Source organism: Callospermophilus lateralis, chromosome 15 (genome assembly GCF_048772815.1).
Source record: "Callospermophilus lateralis isolate mCalLat2 chromosome 15, mCalLat2.hap1, whole genome shotgun sequence".
In the NCBI taxonomy this organism is placed as follows: Eukaryota; Metazoa; Chordata; class Mammalia; order Rodentia; family Sciuridae; genus Callospermophilus; species Callospermophilus lateralis.
In genome coordinates, this window is record NC_135319.1 from 21290648 (window position 1) to 21315543 (window position 24896).

Here is a 24896-nt window from a genome sequence, read left to right on the forward strand (position 1 = left end):
AACATTCCCCATATAATTTTTTATTGACTTTGAGATGCCATTTACTTACATAAAATGCACCTGTGTCAGTCAAGACATCCATTAGGGTGACAAATGCCTGAGATAAGTCAACTTAGAGGAAAGGTTTATTTGGGTTCATGATTTGGGAGGTTTTAGTCCAGGATGGATTGGACCTGTTGATTTGGACCTGTGGGGGCACAGTACACAGTGGTACCAGAGGAGGCCAACTTACGTCATGGCTGACTGTGAAAAAGAAAGAGGAAAAGTCTGGGTTCCTATCGGTCCTTCCAGGGAATGCATCCAGTGACCTCCCACTAGGGCCCTGCTTCTTAAAGGTCCCACCACCTTCCAGTAGCACCCCCAGGGGACCAGGCTTTTAACATGAAGGCCTTTGATCCAAACTATAGCAGAATCGTTCTTAAGCTTACATTTCATGCATTTTGCCCAATATATACACCCATGTAACCACCATAACAATCAATATGTAGACATTTTCATAGCCACAAAAATTTCACTGTGCCCTTGCCTAGTAAACTTGCCCATCCCTACTCTCAGTGTCAAAACATTCATGGGTTTTCTATCAGTAGAAATTATATTTATTTGTTTTCTAGTTTCACAAAAAATGGAGTTATTTAGCTGAGGTCTTTTTGTATTGATTCTTTCATTCAGGATAAAGTTTTGACATTTGTATGTTTATCAGAGGCACCTTCCATTTTTATGGATGTACAGTGTTCCATCACATGGCTAAACCATAATTTATTTATCAATTTAAACAACAACAAAGCAGTGATTTCTGAAAATGAAATCTGAAAGAAGCATGTGTAATAAAGAGGAGTCAGGGCACAAAATTTTATGCATGTAAAGGTTGAGAAAATTTCAGATTGGGATGGTTTGCCTTGCCAGCTGACATAGTACTAACCCCATTCTAGCCTGCAAGGACTGTATGTCTGAGCTACAAATTAAATGTGATGTACCCCTGCTGTTGCTGTGGCTGAGAGCAAAGTACTAGGTAAGCTGCATCTGTTGTCCCTTTATCTGCTTACTACCCTGTGACTGTTGGATGCTGGCTGACCTCAGGATGAATTTCCCCCGTGGTTACTTTGAGTTTGGGGGGGGGGGCTTGTTGCAGAAGCCAGGACATTCTGGTGTCACCTTAGAGTTTATTATACTCCAAAGAGCCAACCACAAACCTCTGAGCCAATCACAACTCACTTGAATATTTAATGATTAAAAATTCAAGTACACAAATAAAAACACCTTCCAGAACTTCACTCTCAGGTGAGTTGATGTTTGGCCATTTTCACCACATAAGCTCTGTTCTCGTGTCGACTTACTCAGGCTGGTCTGCATAATTGTTCCTGTCTGCATGCAAAGAGGGGCTTCTGTAAGCTCCTTGATTTAAAGATTCATTTTGAGGGCAAAGTTCTTTAAAAGTATTGAAAGTGGGCTGAGGATGTGGCTCAAGCGGTAGCGCGCTCGCCTGGCATGCGTGTGGCCCAGGTTCGATCCTCAGCACCACATACAGACAAAGATGTTGTGTCCGCCAAATACTAAAAAATAAATATTAAAAAAGTTCTCTCTTCCTCTCTCTCCTCTCTCTCACTCTTTCTTTAAAAAAAAATATTGAATGTGAACCAAATAATGCTGAGAAGGAAGAATCTGTCTGTTCAGATTTATGCAATACAAGGAAGTTACTGTTTAGATAAAGAATTACAAGACTCTAAAACAAGTTTAGGAAATAAATAGTGGTGATAGTTGCAAAAATTGTGAATGTACTCAATGGCATTTCATTGCACTTGAAAATGGGTAAAACGGCAAAAATTTATATTTTACCAGGATACAAAAAGTTAATGATGTAACATACCCCAAACCACTAAATGACGCAACCTTAAATGGAAGAATTTTTGGTATATGAATGATATCTTAATTAAATGAAAAATAAAAATGAAAGAAATTTTTAATAGAATGACATGCCTTTATAAACACTGGTAAAATATTCACATGTATCTTTTATTTAGTTAAGAGGCTGCAGCATGAGGTAATAACATGGAACAGATTTTGGTTCTAAAGGTGTGCTTTCCACCTTAATGTCTAGTTGCCTGTGTGCCCTTGGCCCCTCTGGTTTCCTCACTTCTGCACAGAAAATAAGAACACTCTCTCTGCTGATACCTGGGGTCTGTATGGTGAACCCAGCACACTGTGTTGCTCATGGAAGATAGTCAATTCCATCCAAATCTAATGAATCTCTTTTTAAAAATGTCTTCCTTATTTTAGTCAGTTTCAGATTCTTGAGGAACTATCTTCAGTAGGAACTGAGCAGAACGAATACTGTACCTTGTCCCACAACCAGTGTCATCAGGAAGTGTGATGAGGCAGGACTTTTTATTTTTGTTTGTTCTGAATTCAGATCTGCGTGGCTAAGCATGGAGTCTGAGGATCTCTCAAAGGCTGAAGACGGACCTGAGGACCCAGGTTTAAAAAATGAAGGCCAGTCTGCTGCTGTGCAGCCTGAGTTCCCACTTGGAAGGCAGTCCCCTGGTCCCACTGACCTTTGGGATATGCTGGAAAGGAAGTTTCTGGAATACCAGCAGATGACATATGGGAGTGCAGATGAACGTCGGAAGAGTCTGTTGTGTCTTCTCCCCCTGTTCCTAAAGGTCAGAATTTCATTTTTTAAGAAAGTTTTATTTTGTTTTTAATTGGCACATAATAATTGTACATATTTATGAGTACAGTGTGCTGTTTCAATACATGTATACATTACGTAATGAGCTAATCAGGATATTTAGTGCATGCTTCCCCTCAGGGATTTATTGTGTCTTTGTGGTGAGAACCTGCAAATCCTCTCTTCTAGTTACTTGGAAATATACAATAAAATATTGTTAATTATTTTATTGTATTTATTTACTGCCCCACTCTTTTCACTTTTAAAACTGTAAGATGATACAGTGCTTTGGATATACTTCTGGGATGAATGAAAACCAAAATCATCGCTCTTAACATTAATGCTAGTGGCCTCGGATTGGCTGTTCAGGGGAGAGTTGTCTTAGTCTATTTATTCTGCTGTAATAAAAAGTAGAGTGTCTTGTGAACAACATGAAAATCAGATCTCTAGTTTCTCTTCAGAATTTTGGTAGATGTGGTAACACCAACAACTGGGTAGACAGAGATGACAGAAGATGGTCTTTTAGACAGAAGATGGTCTTGGTCTCTCACCTTATGCCAGTCCCCCAAATATCTTTCACCCAATCCATGGGTGAAACATACTCCTTTATGTTCTCTCATCCCATAGGCATTCAAGTTTGAGATCCTATATATAGTGTTTCCTATTTTAAATGAACCTTGACGTTGATCCATGTCTTACAACCCCCTCGTGATTGAGGCATCATGACCCTTTTGTTGAAAACATGGGCTTTTGAGTCAGACAAAACAGGGCTCAAGTCCTGGCTCCATCTCTTATTAGCTGAGCATCCTTGAGAAAGTTACTAATTCTTGCTGAGCTTCAGTTTGTTCATCTGTAAAGTGAAGTCAATTATATTCTGTTGAGAAGCTGTGAGATGAGATAAGATGATGTCTGTCAAGTCCAAAGCACATGGAACACACTCATGCCCTGAGTCACCTTGCCCCCAGCCCCCCAGGGTCCTAACTGCATGTGTGCATGAACATTCAAGATCCTGCCTTCATGATTTCCCAAACTGCTGGCACCATCGGCTTCTCTTTGGATCTTTGGAGCCCACCTCCAGTGAATCCTGTAGAGGCAAACATTACGGGTTTCTCATGGTTTTCTTAATATCTACATTCTTAAATTAAGTCCCATAATGTCTACCAATCTGACATTTCTATTAAGTTCTGACTAATAGAATCCTGCAAGAGTCAGAACTTTCAGGCTTCCTAATTGAGAGTTGATGGTGCAGAGGAATGTGGGGAAGATGGGGAGTGTTTCTCAGGTATAGTTCAGATAAAAAGGGAGGTGAATCTAAAGACTTGAGAACATTCCTTGGACCATCCCTCATGCAAACTGTCTAGCTTGTAGCTACTCGGTCCTGAATTTTATAACAATAAAGAAATGCTCTTCAAGGTGGTCTATGCCTTGCAAATATCAGAACCTGAAAAAGTGTACCATGTTCTGTGAAATTGGGAGGCTAATGTCAAAGCCTTTTGAATTCATTGGTTGTTATGAAAACCATGTCCTGCTTGGGATTTGAGTGCATATACGAATCCTGAATGGTTTTGTTTGATGAGAACTTGACTCTATACCTGATTGTCTTCACTTTGGGTCCAAGGAATAATAACATGGTCTGGAATAGTCTTTCTATGAAGATGATGTACACCGGGATTTTGAGTTGCCACCCCTGCTTGGAAAGGATTGTATTATTGGGGTGTGGGATCCTTACTGTCCTTTCAGATAGACCCAACATGGAAGAGGTGACTCATATGTAGTCAGAGCTTAGGTGAAGATTGACAGCTGTGTGTGTTCTCCTTGTGGCTATCTCCTTCTTCAATCTAGTGAGTCTTTAGGTTTGATATGGACCTTGTCTTGTGTAGCAGACTCTCTTGGAGGTGGTTTTATTTTATTTTATTTTATTTTTTTGCATCTTTTCTTCAGAGGACTTCCCTTTCCCTTTTGTTTTTTCCCATATGACTCCTTCAAACTCATATCAGGAATATTACCTAGGTATAGTTGGTGACCATATTGCTTACCTGGGCAACAGAGCTCCTGGGTTTAAGTCTTGGCTCTGCCACCTGCTAACTGAAACTAGGATATTATTTCACCTTAGGGTCATTTCATTTTAATACATACCACTAAACCCATTGTAAGTCAGAAACATTGTAAGCAGAAAAAGCATTGAATTCACCAAACCTGCCCAACAGTACAGCTCAGCATAGCATGCTGTAGAGCGTTGGTCGTTTGTGATTACATGGCTGAGTGGGAGCTGTGGCTCGCAGCTGCTGTCCAGCGTCAGGACAGAGGACCACATTGCATGCTGCTAGCTCAGGGATAGAGTAAAAGTCAATATTCAAAGTTTGGTTTGTACTAAGTTTGTATTACTTTTGAACCCTCATAAAGTCAAAAGATTATAAATTGAACCATTGTAAATTAGTGACCATCTGTATACAGTTAGGGTAGTACTGTAAAGTGATACTCAATAGCCAAGTGATGAAACCAGCCTACATGTCCATTGACAGATGAATGGATAAAGTAAATGTATTATGTATGTGTGTGTATATATATATATATAAAAACACACACACACACACACACATATATATATATATATATATATATATATAATATATATAATACACACATACACACACACACACACACACACACACACAATGGAACCTTGTTCAGCCATAAAGAATAACAAAGCTATGTCATTTGCAGAAAAATGAAACTGAAGAGTATCATGTTGAGGGAAATAAGTTAAATTCAGAAAGTCAAGGATTGTATGTTCTCTCTGATATATGGAAGCAAGGGAGAAAAAAATTATGAAAGAGACCACATGTAAATAGAAGGGAGAGTGGCTGAGTTGAAGAAGGGGGTTAGGGAGAGGGAGGGAGGGGATGAAGGCAAGGGGATGTTCTGGAGAATGAAATTGATCACATCATGTGCATGAACATATTTGTCACAATGAATCCCACTATTATGTAGAATTATAATGCATTAATTAAAATATGAAAAAAGAGAATCAGGTGATATTCTAAAGAAAGAAAAAAGGAAAATGACAATTATTCCTGTCTTTGTTTACATGTAATTGCATTAACTGTGTCCATTTAGAACAGAAGCCTCTCCACCTCACCTCTCCTCATGGTAGGTCAAAGAGGAGCTCTTAGCCAGGGTGAGTTGAACAGTGTCTCAATCCTGCTCTATGGTCATATCATCCAACCCTGCCTTTTTGTCTTCTTTTCTTTCTTTTGATATCACCTATCTTGTCATTGATCTGTGCTACCCACACTGTGTACTGATGGTCACTGACTTATTATGGCTTGAATTATGATAACTAGGTAATATTTACAGAGCTCTAACTAGCAAAGCAGACACTTGCTGAGTGCTTAAAAGTATTCACAATGATACTGTGAGATAGTTGCTGTTTTATCTGATTTATTAATGAGGAAAGAGAGGTTTGCAGATGTTGAGTCACTTGACCAAGTTCACTCAGTTTTTAGCAGAGTGGAACTTAACCCAAGAAGTCTGTCTCAGGTCTGATTGTTAACCATTGGGCTCCCTTGCTCAATGCTGGGGTTTGTAGAATGGGGTATAAATAGTTTCTGTTTCCCTAGCCCATGACTCACTGGACAATGATGTTGCCTGCAAGCACCCTACTTTTCCCTTGGATACAAAAAGGAACACAAATCATGTTTGGACAGATGGCTCCAGGATATTGCAGACAGGGAAGTGGCTTTTTTTTAGTTAGTGTATTATAGTAATATCTAATTGTGGGGTTTGACATATCCACAAATGCAAAATAATAATCGAATTTGCTTCATTTCCGTTCCCAGTACTATCTCCTTCTCTCCTTTCCTCCTTTCCCCTGACTCCATTACTCTTCTCTGTTGTACTTCCTTCTATTAATTTATTTTTAAAATTGGTGCATTAAGTTTGCAATAGCTAAGCTATGGAACCAGTGTACATGTTCCTTAATAGACAAGTTGATAAAGAATATGTAGTATATACACACAATGGAGTTTACTCAGCCATAAAGAAGAATTAAACTATGCTACGTCTGTGTAAGAACCTATCAGGGAAGAGGTTTTATTGCATCACTTGGGTAACAGCACAGGGCCAGTAATTTCTGTAGTGTGCAGGGCAAAATTTCTGAGAAGGACTCAGTAGACTGTTCTTTTCCTGCCACGATTCTTGTAGAATACACGTAGAATCTCATGCCAAGACAAGAAGGCATTCCTCTGGCAAGCATGGGCAGGCCCTGGCCTGTGGATGAGCAAGCTGTGGTATAAGGGAAGGACTCCAGGTCTTCACAGTGCATAGGCATATTCTGTGATACTAGATATGGGGAGCGCTAGGGCCCCAGAAGTAGTTCTTGAAGATTGCTTATAGAATATGACTTGAGAGAAAACAAGAAGACACAGACCTTAGAGAAGAATTTGGAAAATCCCCAGTAATTAGAATAAAAGCCCTCAACATAAGGCACAGACAATCTGTGGGGTGGCGTGTTGTGAATAGGCTTATACTTCTTCATGCAAGAGGTAAGGCCTGCGTCTCTTCCCATTGCATCTAGGTGAATTTGTGATGTCGTGGCTAATGGAATAGGATGGAAGTGACGTTTCTAGGCACAAGCCTCCAGGGGCTTTCCCTTCCTGTCACTTGGAATACCCACTAGAACCTGGCTCTTATGTGAGGAAGTCCAAGTGTCCGAGAGGAAAGTCCTCTGTGGAGAGGAGCTAAGGCCCCTGACCTAGGCAGGTGAGATGGTACATACCTGTAATCTCAGCTATTCAGGAGACTGAGACAGGAGCAACTTAAATTTAAGGCCATTCTGGGCAACTTAAGGAGACCCTATCTTTTTTTTTTTTTTTTTTTTTTTTTTTTTACTGTTTTAGGATCAAACTCTGTTATACAAATGCTGTATGATTTTGGTATGGATTTAGTGTACTGATTTTCATTATGGTAAAATGCATCATCATAACACACATGAACAGTAGGCAGTTCAGTAGGGTTAAGTTTATCACAATTTTGTGAAGTAGATTTCCATGACTTTCTCATCCTGCAGAATTGTAACGTACACCTTTGTATGTGTGTGTGTGTAGGGTGGTGGCTACTGGGAATTGAGCCCAGGGTGCCCTGCCACTGAACCACATACACAGACTTTTTTATTTTTCATTTTGAGACAGATCTTTTTAAGTTGCTGAGGCTGGCCACAAACTTGGGATTTTCCTGCCTCAGCCTCCAGAGTTTCCAGGATACCAGGAATGTACCACTGTACTAAGTTCTATACCTTTTGAATAATTGCTCCCCATCCCCTAGCAACCACAATTCTGATTTCTGCCTTTATGAATTTGACTACTACTGATTAGTTTCCATAAGTGGAATTATATACTTTGTGTTTCTGGTTTATTTCACTTAGTATATGTCTTCAAGGTTTGTAGCATGTGTCAGAATTTCCTTCCTTTTAAAGCTGAATAATATTCTATTGCATGTGTTTACCACATTTATTTATTTATTAGTTCTAATCAGTTATACATGAAAGTAGAAAGCTCTTCAATTTGATGTACACAAATGGAACAGACATTTTCACTTCTCTGGTTGTGCATGAAGTAGAGTCACGCCATTTGTACGATCATACATGTACCTAGGGTAATAATGTTCATCTCATTAAACCGTCTTTCCTACCCCTTTGCCCCTCCACTCTCCCTTTTGCCCCATCCAAAGTTCCTCCAATTATCCTGTGCCTCCCACTCCCCACATGGATTAGCATCCATTTATCAGAGAAAACATTTGGCCCCTGTTTTTTGAGATTTGCTTATTTTATTTAGCATCATATGGGAGATCCTATCTTAAAAAACTATGAAAAGGACTAGGTATGTAGTTTAATGAGAGAGATCAAACTCCAGCACTGAAAGAAAGAAAGAAAGAAAAAGGAAGACCAGTAGTACTTTTCAAAGGTGGTGTCCAGAGGGGACAGAAAGGGTCAATACCCTTTCTTTTTCACTCCCAATTCTACTCCACCTTGCAGCAGGGCCTCAAACAGCTTATTCTCACTTTGGGAAAATATTATTATTTGTTGTTTTAGCAAAGCTTTGATACACTCTCTTTTTCTTTTTCTTTTTCTTTTTTAATTTATAATGGAGATTGTTCACTATGTCACATTAGCAGGAAAGCCTTGCATAAAATCATAGAAATAGTTGAAGTTCTCTTAAAGATAAATGATAATAACATTGTGGTCAGGCTGAAAAACCAAGCAGGTTCTCTTGTCATTCAGAAGCTGTTTTTCCCCCCCATCTCTTCAAGAGCTTTTATTATTCTTTGTTTTCATTTGGAGTCTAAAGCATTGTTTTCTTTCTCTTTCTTCCATGAGAAGGGATAATCATAAGGCATGATCATGCAGCTTAGATAATGTTAGTAAATAAAAGTTTTAAAAAATATTGAGCAATATTTTCCCAGCATGCAAATCCCAGTTTGGGGAAAAAATTAGGGTCTTTTGGAAGCTGCCTTAACTCTTTGGGGTCTCCATGGTACCATTTGGTAAATGATTGGCTCTGTGCATCAAACAGCACCCTGGTGACCTGAAAGAGTTAAAGCAGTCTCCAGAAGTACCCATTGTGGTCCCAGGAAGGAGCCTGAGCCTTGGGATATCTGGCTCACAGTACAATTACTGTTCAACTCACAGTGGCCCAATTTGCTTTATTGTAGAGTGCCTCCTGGAGTCCCATTGCTCCAGAGACAATATAGATGCTTCTGAGTCAACTGCTTGCAAATTGGTCTTTGAAGGGTTTGCAAGTGCAGGGAGGAAGCATAGGAATTTGTTAGAAAGACATCATAATAGAGTTTGTGGTCCTGGAGAAGGAAATCATCTTACCTTAGAAATTCCAAGCCCAAAAGACTGACTTTTCCTTTTCAGTGATGAACATGTCTGAGGGACCACTGGTTTCTAGGGGTTAGTATAAGTTCATACATGTGCTACTTGGGCATGTTCTACACGTATGAAGTAATTAAATTCTTGATGCTGAGTCTTTGTTCTTAACCTATAGCTCAGCTTGCAAGGTGGGCATAATAATAACATAAACCTCAGTGCTTTGGTTTGAGGATTAGTAAAAATAATGTGTATAAGTGCTTGGCCCAGTGTTTGGCACAAGACAAACACACCATACATTTGGCCATTGTTATGGTGTATTGTGGATTTTGTAATTGTTTTCTTCATTTATTAAACATTTGTTGGAAGTCAATTATGTCCAACAGTGTTTAACAATAACAAAGCATTCTTGTTTTAGCAAAGTTCCAAAGAGCTGCTTTTCTTTTTCATTTATAAAGGGAAGGGTCAACCATGTTCATTCATAGGGTAAAAAACAAAAGAAAAAATTTAGACCCATACAAAATTTCACTCAAAACATAACACATGAATACTCGCCACATAGTTTATAAGAAATTAAACATTCCAGATAAACTAAAGCCCCTATGTACACATTCTTAAGCCCATTATTGGAGAGGTAACCTCCTATCTTGGATTTGGGATATATATCATTCCCAGCACAGATTCATATTTCTATTAGATGCTATCATTGGATATCCATAAGTAATATACAGTACAATCTTAAAGGTTTTTGTAGATTCATACTGTCATGTAATTTTACCATTTGCTTTTTTCACTTGACATCTTTGGGGTTTATCCATGTTGATACATTTGGCTGTATATTTTTGGTACTATTTGGTATTCTTTTATATTAATATATCACAAATTGTCTATGGTCCTCATGATGCATATTAAAACTTTCCCCAGTTTTTCTTAATTACATATGTGGTCACACAGCTATTTCTTGTCTAGCTCATATACCAGCATTTCTCTAGGTAATATAGCTAGCTGTGTGCCCCTTTAAATTTATTCATTTGGGCTAAAAACATATCCAAAAGGGTTTTCCCAAGTTATACATGAGTGTGGGGCCCTCATGTCCTCCTGCATTTGGTATTGTCAGACTTTTCACTTTTACTCACTTGAAAAGGACAAAATATTTCAAGGAGGTTTAAGTTGCATTTTTCTGATCATTCATAATTTACTATTTATTTTATCTTTTATAAAAATTAGGTTCTTTTTTTTCTTATCAATTTACAAGGAGTCTAGATTTCAATCTTTGTCAGATGCATTGCATATCTATGCCTTGTATCTTTATATTATTTATGTATGGTCTTTTAAGGGAGGCAAGATTTTTAAAGGCTTTTTAAAACAAACTTAATGTCACTTAATGTCACAACAAGAAAAACATTATTTCCCTTTGGGACATTGATATTCTCCTTACCTTTTCTAGACAGATGAGCTCAGCTTAGAAAATACCCAGTGAGGTTTCTGGGCAGGAATTAGTTGACTATATGGGAGGTGAGTGGGGACGAGGGGATAACAGCCCATGAAAATTGCATTTCATGGAGGCAGCTGGTTCCAAGAATGTGTGCAGCAGCCTTCCCTCCTGGTAGGAACTAGAGATTGGGAGTCACCTGGAAGTCAGGTCCTACATGGCCTCAAGGCCGTCCTCCCTGACTGAGAAAGCCTCCTCATCCTGGACTAGTATGCTCAGCCAGTGACAACGTGATTGAACAGGGAGAAATGGCATCTGCATAAAGACTCTGATGAAAAGCAGACATAGGGGCAGGGTCACTATAGAAATTGGGAAGGAATTCTGTAAAGGGTCTGCTATTCCAACCAGAATTTTAAAAGTTGTGACTTTCATTAATAGTATCCTAATAAAAAGGGGAAAAGTCAACCAGATGAGATAGAAATAGAGAAGGACAGATAAGAAAAAAATAAATAAAAAAGAAGAGATTAACAACAACAATTTGGGATTGAGGACCAAATTCCTAAACCTGAAACTAAAGCTAGAAGACTAAAGAATAGAAAGAAAAATTTGATTTCCTAAGAATTTCTGTACAACGAAACCAAATAACACCAAATTTAAAAAATGACAAACCTGAAATAATTGCAGTAGTACTATAGACCAAAAGTTAACATTTATCGTTGTTTTATATATATATATATATATATATATATATACACACACACACACACACATACATACATACATACATACATATCTTTTTAAATAAATATGAAATTAGTGAAAACCCTAAAGGAATAATAGGCTAAGAATAAAAGCAGGCAATTCAAGAAGCAGGAGAAGCATTTGTTCATTCTAGATCAAGATTGCAACTGAGATTTTGATGAGATTTTTCATTAAAGATGAAAAAGCATGAGAATGCACAACATGGATACGGGTGTAGAAACCCAGTTCTCTTTCATGGAGCCAGTGGAATCTAATATGGTAACCATTGTCTGGAGAATGAGTTTGTAATATGTACTAAAGCAAAAAAAAAAAAAAAAGTTACACTCTTTAATTTATAATCTCACTTGTAGAATCGGTCAAAAGGAAATAACTGAATGATTTATACTTAGATATCTGTGTAAGATTTAAAAATTATATGCTGTGATTTGGACATGGTTTGAGTGTATCCCTCAAGGGTTCACATGCTGGAAGCTTGGCCCAGTGTAGTGACATCAAGATGATGGAACCTGTAGGAGATGAGGCCCACGGAAAGTAATTAGGTCATGGGGGCATCACTCTCGCAGGGATTAATGTTGATCTCCCAGAGCGAGTTCTTACAAGAGCACATCATTTTAAAGCAAGGAACCTTATATGCTTGTCCCCTTCTAAATGTGGTTGTTTCTCTGCTTCTCTACCATGTTGTGACAGAGTTTAGGGGCCCTCAGCAGAGGTCAAACCAATGGGGCCACCTGATCTTGGACTTTCAGCTTCCAAAATCATGGGCTGAATAAACCTCTTTTCCATATGAAGTCTCCAGCTTTAGGTATTTGTTATAGCAACAGAAAAGGGACTAAGACACAGGATAAGAGGAGAATCAGTGAGACTTAGTAATTGACTGGATGAGGGAGGAAGTAGAGGGAGACCTAGTGAATCATTTTTGGGATTTCCACTGGGACAACTGGGCACTTGTCTGGGCCATTTCCTTATAGAAGGCGCATCGGGTTTTGGGGGATGGTGATGGATTGGGGTCTGTGTGCTGGACATTTCAAAAGTATGCATTCAAGGAAGGTGTCCAGAGGCAATGGGATGTGAGGGTCTGGAGCTCAGTAGGAAGCTAAAGAATTTGGAGCATGGTGTGGGATCCTGACTAAAGCTGTGAGGGTGGTGGTTGGGTAGCCTTTTGGAGGCACCTGGGAAAGGGAGTGGAGCCATTGGCTTGTACTGATCAGGAGGAGGCCAGGTGGTTCTGATGCCTTGCTTGGAGTGCTGATAGCTCTGACTGAATCCTATTTGTTGCACGTCAGGCCTGGGAACACTCTGTGGGCATAATCTGCTTTCCCAGTCTCCAAAGACTAGCAGAAGATGTTTCTGACCAGCTTGCCCAAGAAATACAGAAGGCCCTTGCTGGGAAACCTGCAGGTAAGAGAACAGAGGTGCTGGAGAACACTATGGAGAGCTAAGCTGCCCTGCAGAACCTGCCCAGGGCCTCTCTAAGCCCCTTTGCTTTCTCCTGGAGAAAAGCAGTGTTTGCCAAAGGGTATGATGCCTACTCTGCCCCTGAGTGCCCTAGAGACAGAGGGAAAAGCAGGGGAGGAGAGAAGAAGATGTTGGCAGGAGGGAATTCCAGGAAGAAGGATTTGGGCACTAATTTCAGAGATTCTTAGGACCTGGGGTTGAGCATCTGGATTTTGGGGAATACAATAACCAAGGAGCTTGTTCCTACTCACTGGCAACAGGGAGCCATTGATGGTTGTTAAGCAGGCATGGTGGTGTGATCAATGCAGTCCTCCTAGGTAAATAATCTGGCAGAGTATACATGTTTGGTATAGATTCAGGTGGCTTTGGGGGTTGTGGGAAGGAGGCCACAAAGTCTTCTGTAGGAGCTCAGGCACATCTCATGGGGAGAAGGCCCTGGATGGAGGGAAGGTGGTCAGACAGTCTGCTACAGTGCCCAGCTGGTGACACTTTCTTCCAGAACAAGCACGAGTGGTGGCGGGGCAGTTGCTGCGGTGCAAGGGGGACATGGATCAGGATGGCTACCTGCTCTTGAAGTCGGTGTTTGTGCTCACAGGAACAGACTCGGTAAGTTCCAGGCTCTTGGGCCCCTCATCCTGGGCAGAAGGAAGTCAGGCACAGGGTGTTAGCACATCCCCACAGTCGCTTCCTTTTTTGCAAAATGGACTGTGTCTCCTGTCTTCCTTTCTTTTTACCAAACATGGACTTTGGGGTCTGAAATTCAGGTTTGAATGTTTCCTTTTCAATTGATAAAATGTGTGTAGCCATGGACAGATGATTTAACTTGCTGCTACTTGGTTTTGTTTCTAATTTTAGAAGTGGGAATGATCATTCATTTCTTCTAGGGTTAGTGTGGTTAATGACTGATCTTTATTGACTGTTACCCCCATGACTATTACTTGGTGAAGGCTGGATGTGTCCCATGCACACTACCAATTAATCCTCTCAAGGAGCTTGAGTCAGATTATGGAGATACTAGGTAGCTGTGAGAAAAAGGCTTACCTGTGTGTACCTTCAATCTACCTGACCCCAGAGTCCCTGCTCTGAGCCATGATTCTTGATTGCTTCCTGGTAAACCCAGCCAGAACATGATACACCTGTAGGCACCTATGCTGTGTGTGCCCTAACCTGTCTTGGCTCATGTCTTCCCACTGTGGGATTTGGACTCATGTCTTCCCTGAGTGACTTGTGGATGGCTGTTGACCTCTTAAGTGAAAACTGTTCCTGGTAGCTATGACCATTATCAGAAATGGTCAGAGGGCCTGCATGGGCCTGTAGTGGGAGTTGATGTCCTGTGCTGGGAACATTATGGAATGAGCTGGGGTGGCTGCTGCCCTCAATGCAAGGGGGACACAGTCACTAGGTGGCATTTGGATCTAAGTATACAGGTGACAACCCTGTGTGCAGTTACTGGGATGGGGGCTAGAGCCAGATCTCTGAGGCTAACTAGAGAGGAGGACTTTGTCTGTTCCTCAGTATAAATTTTTTTGGGGGGGTGGGTACTGGGGATTGAACCCAGGGACACTCAACCACTGAACCACATCCGCAACCCTATTTTGTATTTTGTTTAGAGACAGGGTCTCACTGAGTTGCTTAGTATCTTGCCTTTGCCAAGGCTGACTTTGAACTCACGATCCTCTGCCTCAGCCTCCAGAGCTGCTGGGATTTCAGGCATGCACTGGCTAGTATAAACTTCTCGTATCACCTTCAGGTACAGTGGCCTAAAACCCAGAGAAGGGTCTTTTTTTTTTTTGCCCCTGGGGAAGGCCTCTGTAGTCGAGTGGTGATAGAGTCACCAAAGGGCTGGCTGTCCACCATGAGCAGTTGGTCCAGAGCAGTTGGTCCAAAGCAATAAGAGAAGTATGAGCTGGCTCTCAGCCTGTGCAGCCTGGAGAGACCAGAGACAGCCACCCCAGGGGGCAGAGCCAACCAAGTGTCACAAAGAGATAAAGGAAGACATTACTTGGCACTGGAAACTTTGAAGGGGGAGATTAGGCTCAGCAGCCTGCAACAGATTCCAGATTCTGGCTAGACTGTGTATCCTTCCTTTCTCTTTCTGTAACTCACCCACTGTATTGGTCAAGTTAGTCCACTAAATGGGACATTTGCAGACAGCATCCTATAGGTTGCCCCATGTGTTCACATGTGCTTACACATACTCCCCGAGGGGAGCTGCAGGCAGAGCCCAAGGAAGAAAGGCCCCAGGAAACTCCATCAGGTTGGTTTCCATCTTGGCTAATCTCCTGTCCTCCTGGCTTCTATGCGGCTGCCTGGGCTACTTCCTGGTGCTGTGGTTGTCTGGTTGTCAGTCATCTGTTGCGCTCCTTTAGGTCTTGGTGGAGTCTGGGATCTGGGTGTGGAGTGGGAAGGCCTGCTCAGGTCCTTACTGATGGTGTGTGTGCACTTGCTATCAACTTCCCCTCCTTCCTGACCAGGAGGCTACTGCCCACAACCAACAGTTATGTGTGGCTAGAAAGCCATTGTTTCTAATTTTAAGTCTCTCCCCCCACCCCCTCTCTTTCCTCCCTTCCTCCACATCTTGTAAAAGGGCTAACATTTATTGAACACATAGTAAATACTATATAAACTTCACCTTCACAGCTACTTAGGTGGGCCCATGATTTCACATTTGGGGACACGGCATCCAGAGAGAAGTGACTTTCCCATGGACCCCACAGATACAGCAGGCCTGACACAGGTCTGGGCTGTGGATCTGGGGTCACACATGGTCTTCTCTTGCAGGAGACTCTGGGCAGAGTGGCCGAGTCTGGGCTTCCAGCCCTCCTCCTCCAGTGCCTGTACCTCTTCTTCATCTTTCCTCTGGAAAAGGATGAGAATGATGTTCAAGGTCAGAGGATGTTTGTGCAGGTGAGTGACAGCAGGGACCAAACATGCCCAGGTCATGACCTCACTTTTGGAATCAGACTCTGAGATGCTTCTGGGAGATAATTTTGTCAGTCTCAGCCTTAGTTCCCAAGCTCCTCTGTCATCCCAAAGGTCCAGATCATCCCTCTTCCCCTTTGCTTTGCAATGCCTGTGTAGCTGAAAAAATGGTTTTCTCTTTTATTGTCCCTTATAGCATCCCTGTATCAGCATCCCCCTCCCCTGTGCTCTCCCAGAAATGTGGGCTCCTCCCCTTTCTCTGATCACTTCCCTTCTCTCCCCAGTTCCTCCTCTGGTCTGCATTCTGGGGTCCTGAATGAGGGTGCTCCCTGGCACCTGCAGCCTGTTTGATCTAGCACCTTTCTCTCTGATAACTAGCATGCTCAGTCCAATTCAACATCAGCAGCCAACATTTTCTAAGTATAGTCATAGGCCACCTGACAATGGAGACACATTCTAAGAAATAAGTGGTTAGGGAATTTCATCATTGTGCCAACATTGTGGAGTGCACTTACACAAGCCTAGATGGCATGGGTCAGGCACTCCATGTGACATCTTAATGCAATCAAGAAATGTGGTAAACATGAGATGCTTGAGCCTGTCAGTGTAACCAGGAAGAATGTTTTACTTTTTTTTTTAAGTAAGTAGGAGTACACTCTCAAATAATGATAAAAAGTGTATTATGGTAAGTGCATATACTAGTAACAGTTGTTTATCATCACGATCAAGGGTTTTGTATTGTATAAATTTGTATGTGCCATGATTTTATATAACTGGCAAGTGTAGTGTGTGTGTGTGTTTATACCAGCATCGTCATAAACATATGAGTAATACCTTGTGCTAGGATGTTATTATGATGTCACTAGGCAACAGGAATTTTTCAGTTCTGTCAGTCTCATGGGACCAATGTTGTACATTGTGTCCACTGTTGACTGAAATGTTCTAATGCCGTGCGTGACTGTACTAACCATCTACCTGCCTGCCCATGAGTCTTACGGGGGTCACCTTTATAGCCTTCTCTGCCAACCTAGGATGTGTGTAGAGTTGCCATCCTGAGTCTATAAAGACTAAGGAACTATGAGTAATTGTTGATTCTGGGCCACAGAGGTTGTGGATGGGGCTAGAGTTGGCGTTTGGGGGTCTGGCTTGTGTTCCCTCAGTTACACCTCTAACTATTCTGTGATGTCACTTCCTTCCCTCCTCTCAGAAGATGTCTCAGGCCAGTGAGCATCCAGTGGTTTCTTCTTGTCATTTCCTGTCTTTCCCATGCTTCTTAACTTCTCCCCTCCATCCCCTGCTCCCTTCCTGACAGGTTCTGCTTTCTCAGCTTCTGAGATGCTGTGTTCTTCAGAAAGCTCTTTCTGTGCTTCTGTCTGAGCAGGGGGATGGTGGGGAGGAACATGAGTCTTGGTGTTCAGTGCCTGGGGCAGCAGCTCACACAAAGCAGGTTCTTATATGACTTTTCAGTAAATTTCCAATGTGTGTTCATATTAATGCATGCTTTGGACCAATTCTCAAAATTTAATCATCTTTACTGAAGAACATTGCATGTGTTCTGGCAGATTCTACTGATGCTGGTTATCGCTTAATCTGTATTTGTTGAAAGTTAGGCTTCATTTGCCAAAATATGAATCCTATTCTGAGTGGTGGCCAGGATGCTGTACTAGGCACTAGGCACTGGGCAAATCTACTGCATGACTTTTACATGCTTTGCAGGGAACTAGTATGGCTTCAAGGTCCTTTAGATGAATGCAAGCCACAGGTGACAGACTATGCATACATTCCTCAAGACTTTTCATTTCTTCATTTACTGAAATGTTCAGAGTGCCTTCTGGGTACAGGTCTATTCCAGACCTATGGTTTTTGTGGCAAGCACAGAATATTTACTCCCATGGGTGACAGAAAAGTGGGGAAGTCAAATGGGGTGGGGAAAGCAACCCATTTTTGTAAGTGCTATGAAAGGAAGGTTGGAGTTGTGTGGGGAATGATGGCAGAGGACTGATTTTAGTGGAGAATGCATCAGTGGAGACTCTTCTGAGGACATGCCATTTAACCAGAGAGCTGACTGACCCTTGACAGGAATCAGAATGTAGCCTTGCCCATTTGGGGTGGAGGAAAGCAGGGAGGAGAGAGGTAAGAGGAACAGAGAAATGGTCAACCAGGCCCAAGGTGAGAACAAGATGAGAACTTTGGTCACTTGCCTGGTATTAGGCTCTGTAGCCCAGCCGCATGGCTGCTCTATCACGAAGCAGGCAGGGGCTATCGCATTCATCCTACTGGAAGAGGCTTGCAATATTTGTCAAGTGGAAGGAGTTCACATCAGACCATTGAGAGCTCAAGGGAGAGCTGCACTTGATAGTGAGAGAGGAGACAGGCCTGGTTCATGCAGGACTCTGAGATCCAAACTAGGGCTTTGGATTTTTATCCCAAGTGGACAGGAAGATATGGGAAGTCCCTCTGCTAGCCATTTGGAGACTAAATTAGCAGGGAAAAAGGAGCTTAATTTAGAGTTAAAGGATAACTAGCTTTCGTGATCTTTCAGAATAGTGTCAACCAGGAATTCTGGAACACCTCTCTTTTTAAATGGTACCAGGTCCCATTAACTCTATCCCTTAATTGTTGATGGCATTTTTCTGTATTTCCATATAAAAAGACCCTTAAGTTAATCACTTTTCTGTTACAGGAGTTTCCCCTACTATGGTTTCAGTTACTTTAGTGTTATAGTTAAAGCTTTGTCCCAGGGTTTCATAAACTGACTTCCAGACCACTCACGTATAATCGAATCAAGCCTTTATCGAAGCACACCGGTGGTGGCTGACCAGAACATAAAGCTGTTCCCCTGATCAGCCCCGAACAATTGCAAGGGCACTCCTTATAAGCCTGAAAACCGCAAAAGGGATATTCGGGGTGTCTAGCCAATGCAAGCAAGCCAGGTTACAGAAGCGGGACAGTGTAGTCAAGCAGAGGGAAGTCTAACCAATCACAGTTAGCCCAGTCACCCCAGTTACAGAAACAGAGCCCCGTTACCCTAGTTACAGAAACAATGTCCCATTAGGTAGTTCCATGTTCTTAAAGGTTTCTATAGCAAAAGGAAAAGAACATCTTGCCCAAGTCATGACTCTTCTACTTGGCATGGTTGTTTTATAGGATGAAGTCATAAAACAAAATGGAGTCACATTTGTTCCTACTATCACAGTAGTCAACTTTGGTCTGAAAATATAAGGAAAAATACCATAAACAAACAATTCATGTTTTAAGTAACTTTAATTACAGTACATTTCTACAATTTGTTCTATTTCATTATTAGTTATTATTATTTATTTTTTACTATACCTAATTTATAAATTAAACTTTACTATAAGCCTATATGCACGGGAAAAAGTGTAGTACTGTGGTCCCTTGGTGTCCTTAGGGGGTTGGTTCTAGAACTCCCCATGAATTCCAAAGTCTGTGGGTGCTTGAGTATCTTATTGAAAATGGCATAGTATTTTCACATAACCTGAGCACACTTTCTCTATGACTGCAATCATCTCAAAGTTACTTATAATACCTAACAATGTAAATATTATATAAGTACTTATTATGCTATATTTTTAGGGAATAACAACAAGAAAAAAATTGTACATTTGCATTTCAGATGCAATATTTTTCCCAAATATTTTCTGTCCTTGTTTGGTTGAATCCAAGGATAGGGAACTCACAGATACAGTTCAACTGTATATATAGGGTTTAATACTATACAGGGTTTCAGGTGTCTGGGTGATATCTTGGAATGCATCACCCATGGATAAAGCGCCTACTATATCCTGATTTGGAAAACATAGCAATCACTTGTGTAGGGATTTAACATTCAGACTTGAGCCACAGCCATGCCCCCTTCCCTAGCTGGCTGTGTTGACCAGGCTGGTCAAAAACAGAGATTGACCATACATACAATTTAGTCCCTTCTGCTGAATCATGCCCATCAATGCTCCACAGAAGCAGGGAGCAAATCAGTCGTAGAAGGGAGTCTTTCTAACAAGACTTTTCTTCATTTTTCTTTTATTTTTTTCACCTTCTTTCCTTCCTTCCTTCTTCTTCTTTTTTTTTCCTTTCAGATGTTACTCAACATTTGCAGTGAGTCTCAGGGTCTGGAAGGATTTCTTTCAGGATGTGAACTTCAGTCTCTACTGATTGCCACCACCTGTCTTCGGGAACACAGCTGCTACTTCTGGAAAGAGCCCACCTTCTGTGTGCTGAAGGCAATCTCCAGGGCTCAAAGCCCCAGTATCATCCAATACCTTCAGGGTAGGTCCCAGGAGACTTTCTTCCAACTCTTGGAGTAAAGACTTAGGGCCCACTTTCTACAGCGAGGCCCTGAGATGTTCTTGTGATATCTGAATAAATTTCAGGACCAAAGAAGAGGTGAATGGACAGATATGCCTTGTGGATGGTTCAATAATACTTGGCTCCATTTGTGAAAGTGTTGTATTGTTTATCTTGATGTTCCATTAGAGGAGGGAGGAAAGGGGTTTCATTCACCATGCTCATACTATAAAACAAACACTATAATGGAATCATTTGTATACTATCTCATTTGTTTTTTTGAGATGAATTTTGGAGATTAAGAAAGTGAAGATTAAAAGTGATAGAAGACCTTGTGAAGATGTACTTTTAAACTTAGAGATGTCTGATGCTAGCACCTCAGTTTCTGGTTTGGGGAGCACATGTTGGGGTGAGGTCATAGACTCTGGAACCAGCTAGTCAGGGTGTGTAGACTCTAGCTCTTCTGAATGACCTCAGGCATTCAACCCTTTGGATGCCTCAGTTCTCTCATCTATAAAATGGGTATAATAATACATAATCTCCTTGGGTTCTTGTGATTCTTCAGTGAGTTGACACATAGAAAATGTTTAGACAGTGCTTGGTGTGTGTGTGTGTGTGTGTGTGTGTGTGTGTATATATAAAATGGATGCTGCATTGGTCTCAGCATCCCATCATCATTGCTTGGGTTTGATCAAAGGCAAGATGTTGCAGAAGCTAAATCTAGTAGAAATCCTAAGGGCCTCCCCTTAGCATTATCTAACATCCAAGGACCTAGACAATGCTAAGAAGCAGGGAGACCACTGTGACTCCTAGCATGTCAGGGCAAGGTACAGGCCTCATCTCAGTGGTTGGCCCCTCATAGGGCAGAGAGGGAACCTCCATAGGCTAGTTCCAAGGAGGACATTTTGAGGAAGTTTCACCTTAGCTCACCTCCCACCCACCAAGCAACATTTTCTCAGTTCCAGCAGCTGAGCACAGCAGTCACGCTGGGAACATGACAGCCCTTCCTTTGGGCTGACCTGCAGGTATGGACTCTTTAGAAGCAAGTTAGTGTCTCAAGCTGCTAATATCACTTACATATTCACAAACCCTTGTTCTATGATTTGTTTTCTTTCTGGGGTCTCCTACAATAGGTGGCATTAGATGGTGAGAACCAGGAAAGTCCAGCAAGCCTGTGTTCTGACTGTAACAGAGTTCCTATAGGACATGTCATCCTAGTTTGGAGATTCAAAGCTCTCTGTGAAGCCAGAGCCCAGTGTTAAAAGTGGAGGGCTAAGCTGTGTCTCAATAACTCAGTCTCTCTTAGTCCTCCTTACCAGCTAGAATTTAAGTAGCTGAGAAAAGGTTGTGGGCCTTGGGGATCTTGGGCAGGGTTTGTCTCTGACTGTGTTGTCCTCTGCTGCCCAAGACAACAACCACTCAAGAAGATTTAACCTAAGTGGGGAGCCTGCCACCCAGAGCGCTAAGACCAGAACCTCTTTAAGGGAATGGGTGGCTTCTGTGGGCTTAGGGGCCAGGAGGTAGTCAGGAGGGGAAGGCTGGTCTGGCCGTTCCCTGACACAGCATTAACTCTTGGGACTTTTCTGCCCAATGTGCAGACTTCAGGCGCTTCTGAGTCCTCACTGCTCAGAGATCAAGCATGCATTATCTCATGTTCCACTGGTGTGACTTTGCCAGCACTCAGAAGAGTTTCCATTCAGTGAGACATCCTTGAAAACAGGGATCCATTCAGATGCAAGTCTGAAGGCCTTTCTTTTCTGACTCATGCCCGGTCCCTCGTGTATTTAGCCATCTTCCTTCTCCCCGGTGGCCCTCACGGCTCTGCTCTAATCCCATGGCTTCTTCACTACCTGAAACACACACCCTTTCCCTCTCTGCCTCCTCATGTATTCACCTATCCTTCCCTCACTTTTGATCAAGCTAATTCCGGCTCAGCTCTCCACACTTGGCTCTCAACACTGTTTCCTTCAGGTCTTCCAGGACGCTCAGGTCTTGCGTCTTGCATCTTGTTCCTCAGGGACCTGGACTTTCCTGTATGCTGGGAAAGAGGAACAGGGGGTTAAAATTCTTCCCTCCTTTTCTGTGTCACCTGCTTGGCCTGCAGGATTTGGCTTTCATGATGACCCTTCTCATGGGGGAAGCTTCTCTTTGAACCAGGAGTCGGTAGGACATGTTCTGGATTCAGTCTCACTCACATCTTAACATCCAGTTTAAAGTGGAGGGGATGGGGTGGTGGGGACGGGGAGAGACTATAGCAGCCAAGCTCTTGCCTCTGGGCTCAGCAGTGCCGTGCTTCCCTCCTACAGCTGCTGACTGTGTCCGGCTCTCAGTTCAGAACCTCTCCAGGCTGGCAGACACTCTCCCACCTCCCGAGGTGAGCGAAGCTGTGAACCTCATCTTGGGCTTTGTGAAGGACTCCTACCCCATCTCCTCAGCTCTGCTCCTGGAGTTTGAAAACGGGGAGGGCTACCCTCTGTTACTCAAGGTATTATTACGGTAAGTGCCTGTGCCTGGTGGCGGGTAGAAATGGGAAGATCCCTGCCATGGTCCTTAGAATCATCTGGGATGCTAGTGTGGAAGCCAGTTATTGAAGCCCCTCAGCATGTCTTCTGAAGTGCAAAACTCCCTGGAGCATGACCAGAGAGACCCCTCACAGCAAAATAACCCAACATGCAGACTGAGGTGGTGACCACTTCACAAAATCCATGGGCAACAGTGGTAAGTTTTTCAAGTCTGCTTGGTGTCATGCTTCTGGCCTGCCTCTCACCTGTCAGAGCCCACATGTCTATGTTGGGGGCTTTCTGGGGCTGTTGTCAGCTTCCCTGCCAGTGTTCTTGGATGGCTGGACATGTGTAGGAGTTGACACCCTGCAGGGGCAGCTCTTGACCAATGATTGACAGGAGCTGATAGGTAAATGCTCAGCAAAAGTGCGCCTTGGGTGGGAAAGCTTTGCACTCTGTGAGTTCCCCAGAAGGACTGACTGCAGTTGTCCAGTGAGGTTCTGGCTCTCACACTGGCTTCTTGTGCTCCCCTGCCTTGTGTGGCTTCTCCCATACTATGTTTTTCTGGGATGTAATCCCAAATGAAGTACTTCTTTCCCAGGTCCTTAAACTTTGGGAAAACCAAATAAAAACACTGTCCAGCTGGGTCTGGGATAGTGTCTTCCACTCTGACTTGCTATATCATCTTCAGGTTGTGCCTAGAGATTAGAAAGAGCAAGCAATGGAAATCAAGGAAATTCTTTGATGGTTCAAGCTTTTCTTTTTTGTAAATTTATTTGTTCTTTTTAGTTATACATAATTCATTTTGATATAATTATACAAACATGGACTATATTTTATTTTAATTAGAGTTCCATTCTTATGGGTGTATATGGTGGTGGGATTCACTGTGTTGTTTTCATATATGTACATGGCAAAACTATGTCAGATTCCTTCTACTGTCTTCCTTTGCTTATCTTGCTCCCTCCTCTCCATTCCCCATTGCCTAATCTACTGCACTTCTATTGTCCTCCCACTCTGAATATTTGTTTCTTGTGGGTTAGCTTCCACCTATCAGAGAAAACATTCGACCTTTGACTTTTTGGGACTGGCTTACTTCACTTAGCATGATAGTCTCTAGATCCATCCATTTGCTGGTAAGCATCATAAAGTCATTCTTCTTTATGGCTAAGTAATACTCCATTGTATGTATGTATATATATATACATTGTATGTATGTATGTGTGTGTGTATATATATATATATATATATATATATATATATATATACATACATACATATCACATTTTCTTTATCCACTCATCTATTGAAGGGCACCTAGGTTAGTTCCATAGCTTAGCTATTGTGAATTGAGGTGCTATAAACATCGATGTGGCTACATCACTATAGTATGCTAATTTTTAGTCCTTTGGGTATAAGCTGAGGAGTGGAATACCAGGGTCAAATTGTGTTCCCATTCCAAGTTTTCTGAGGAATCTCAATATTGCTTTCCATAGTGATTGCACCAATTTGCAGTCCCACTAGCGATATATGAGTGTACCCTTTTCCCAACATCCTCGCCAACATTTATTGTTAATTGTATTCTTGATAATTGCCATTCTGACCGAAATGAAATGGATTCTCATTATAGTCTCAGTTTTAATTTGCATTTCTCTATTTTGCTAGAGATGTTAAACATTTTTTCATGTATTTGTCGACTATATTTCTTATTCTGTAAAGTGTCAGTTCCTTTGCCTATTTATTGATTGGGTTATTTGGGGATGTTTCTGGTGTTTTTAAAGTTTTTTTTCATATATATCCTGAAAATAATGCTCTGTCTGAGAGGCACGTAGCAAGGATTTTCTCCCATTCTGTAGGCTCTCTCTTCATACTCTTGGTTGTTTCGCTTGCTCTGAAGCAGCTTTTTGGTTTGATACCATTTTGCTTATTGATTTTGCTTCTTGAGCTTTAGGGATCATGTTGAGGAAGTCAGTTCCTGAGCTGATA

At 41.8% G+C, this 24896-nt stretch overlaps 1 protein-coding gene across 1 annotated transcript in view; it reads left to right on the forward strand.

Annotated features, from left to right (window-relative positions):
- The first annotated feature begins 2423 nt into the window (after positions 1–2423).
- Wdfy4 (WDFY family member 4) overlaps positions 2424–24896 on the forward strand; it is a 243992-nt gene continuing 221519 nt past the window's right edge. The window contains exons 1-6 of the mRNA XM_076834810.1: positions 2424–2657; positions 13011–13125; positions 13682–13788; positions 15964–16089; positions 20202–20391; positions 22716–22905. Coding sequence (XP_076690925.1) covers positions 2424–2657; positions 13011–13125; positions 13682–13788; positions 15964–16089; positions 20202–20391; positions 22716–22905 — 962 coding nt within the window. The remainder of the gene's footprint in view (positions 2658–13010; positions 13126–13681; positions 13789–15963; positions 16090–20201; positions 20392–22715; positions 22906–24896) is intronic.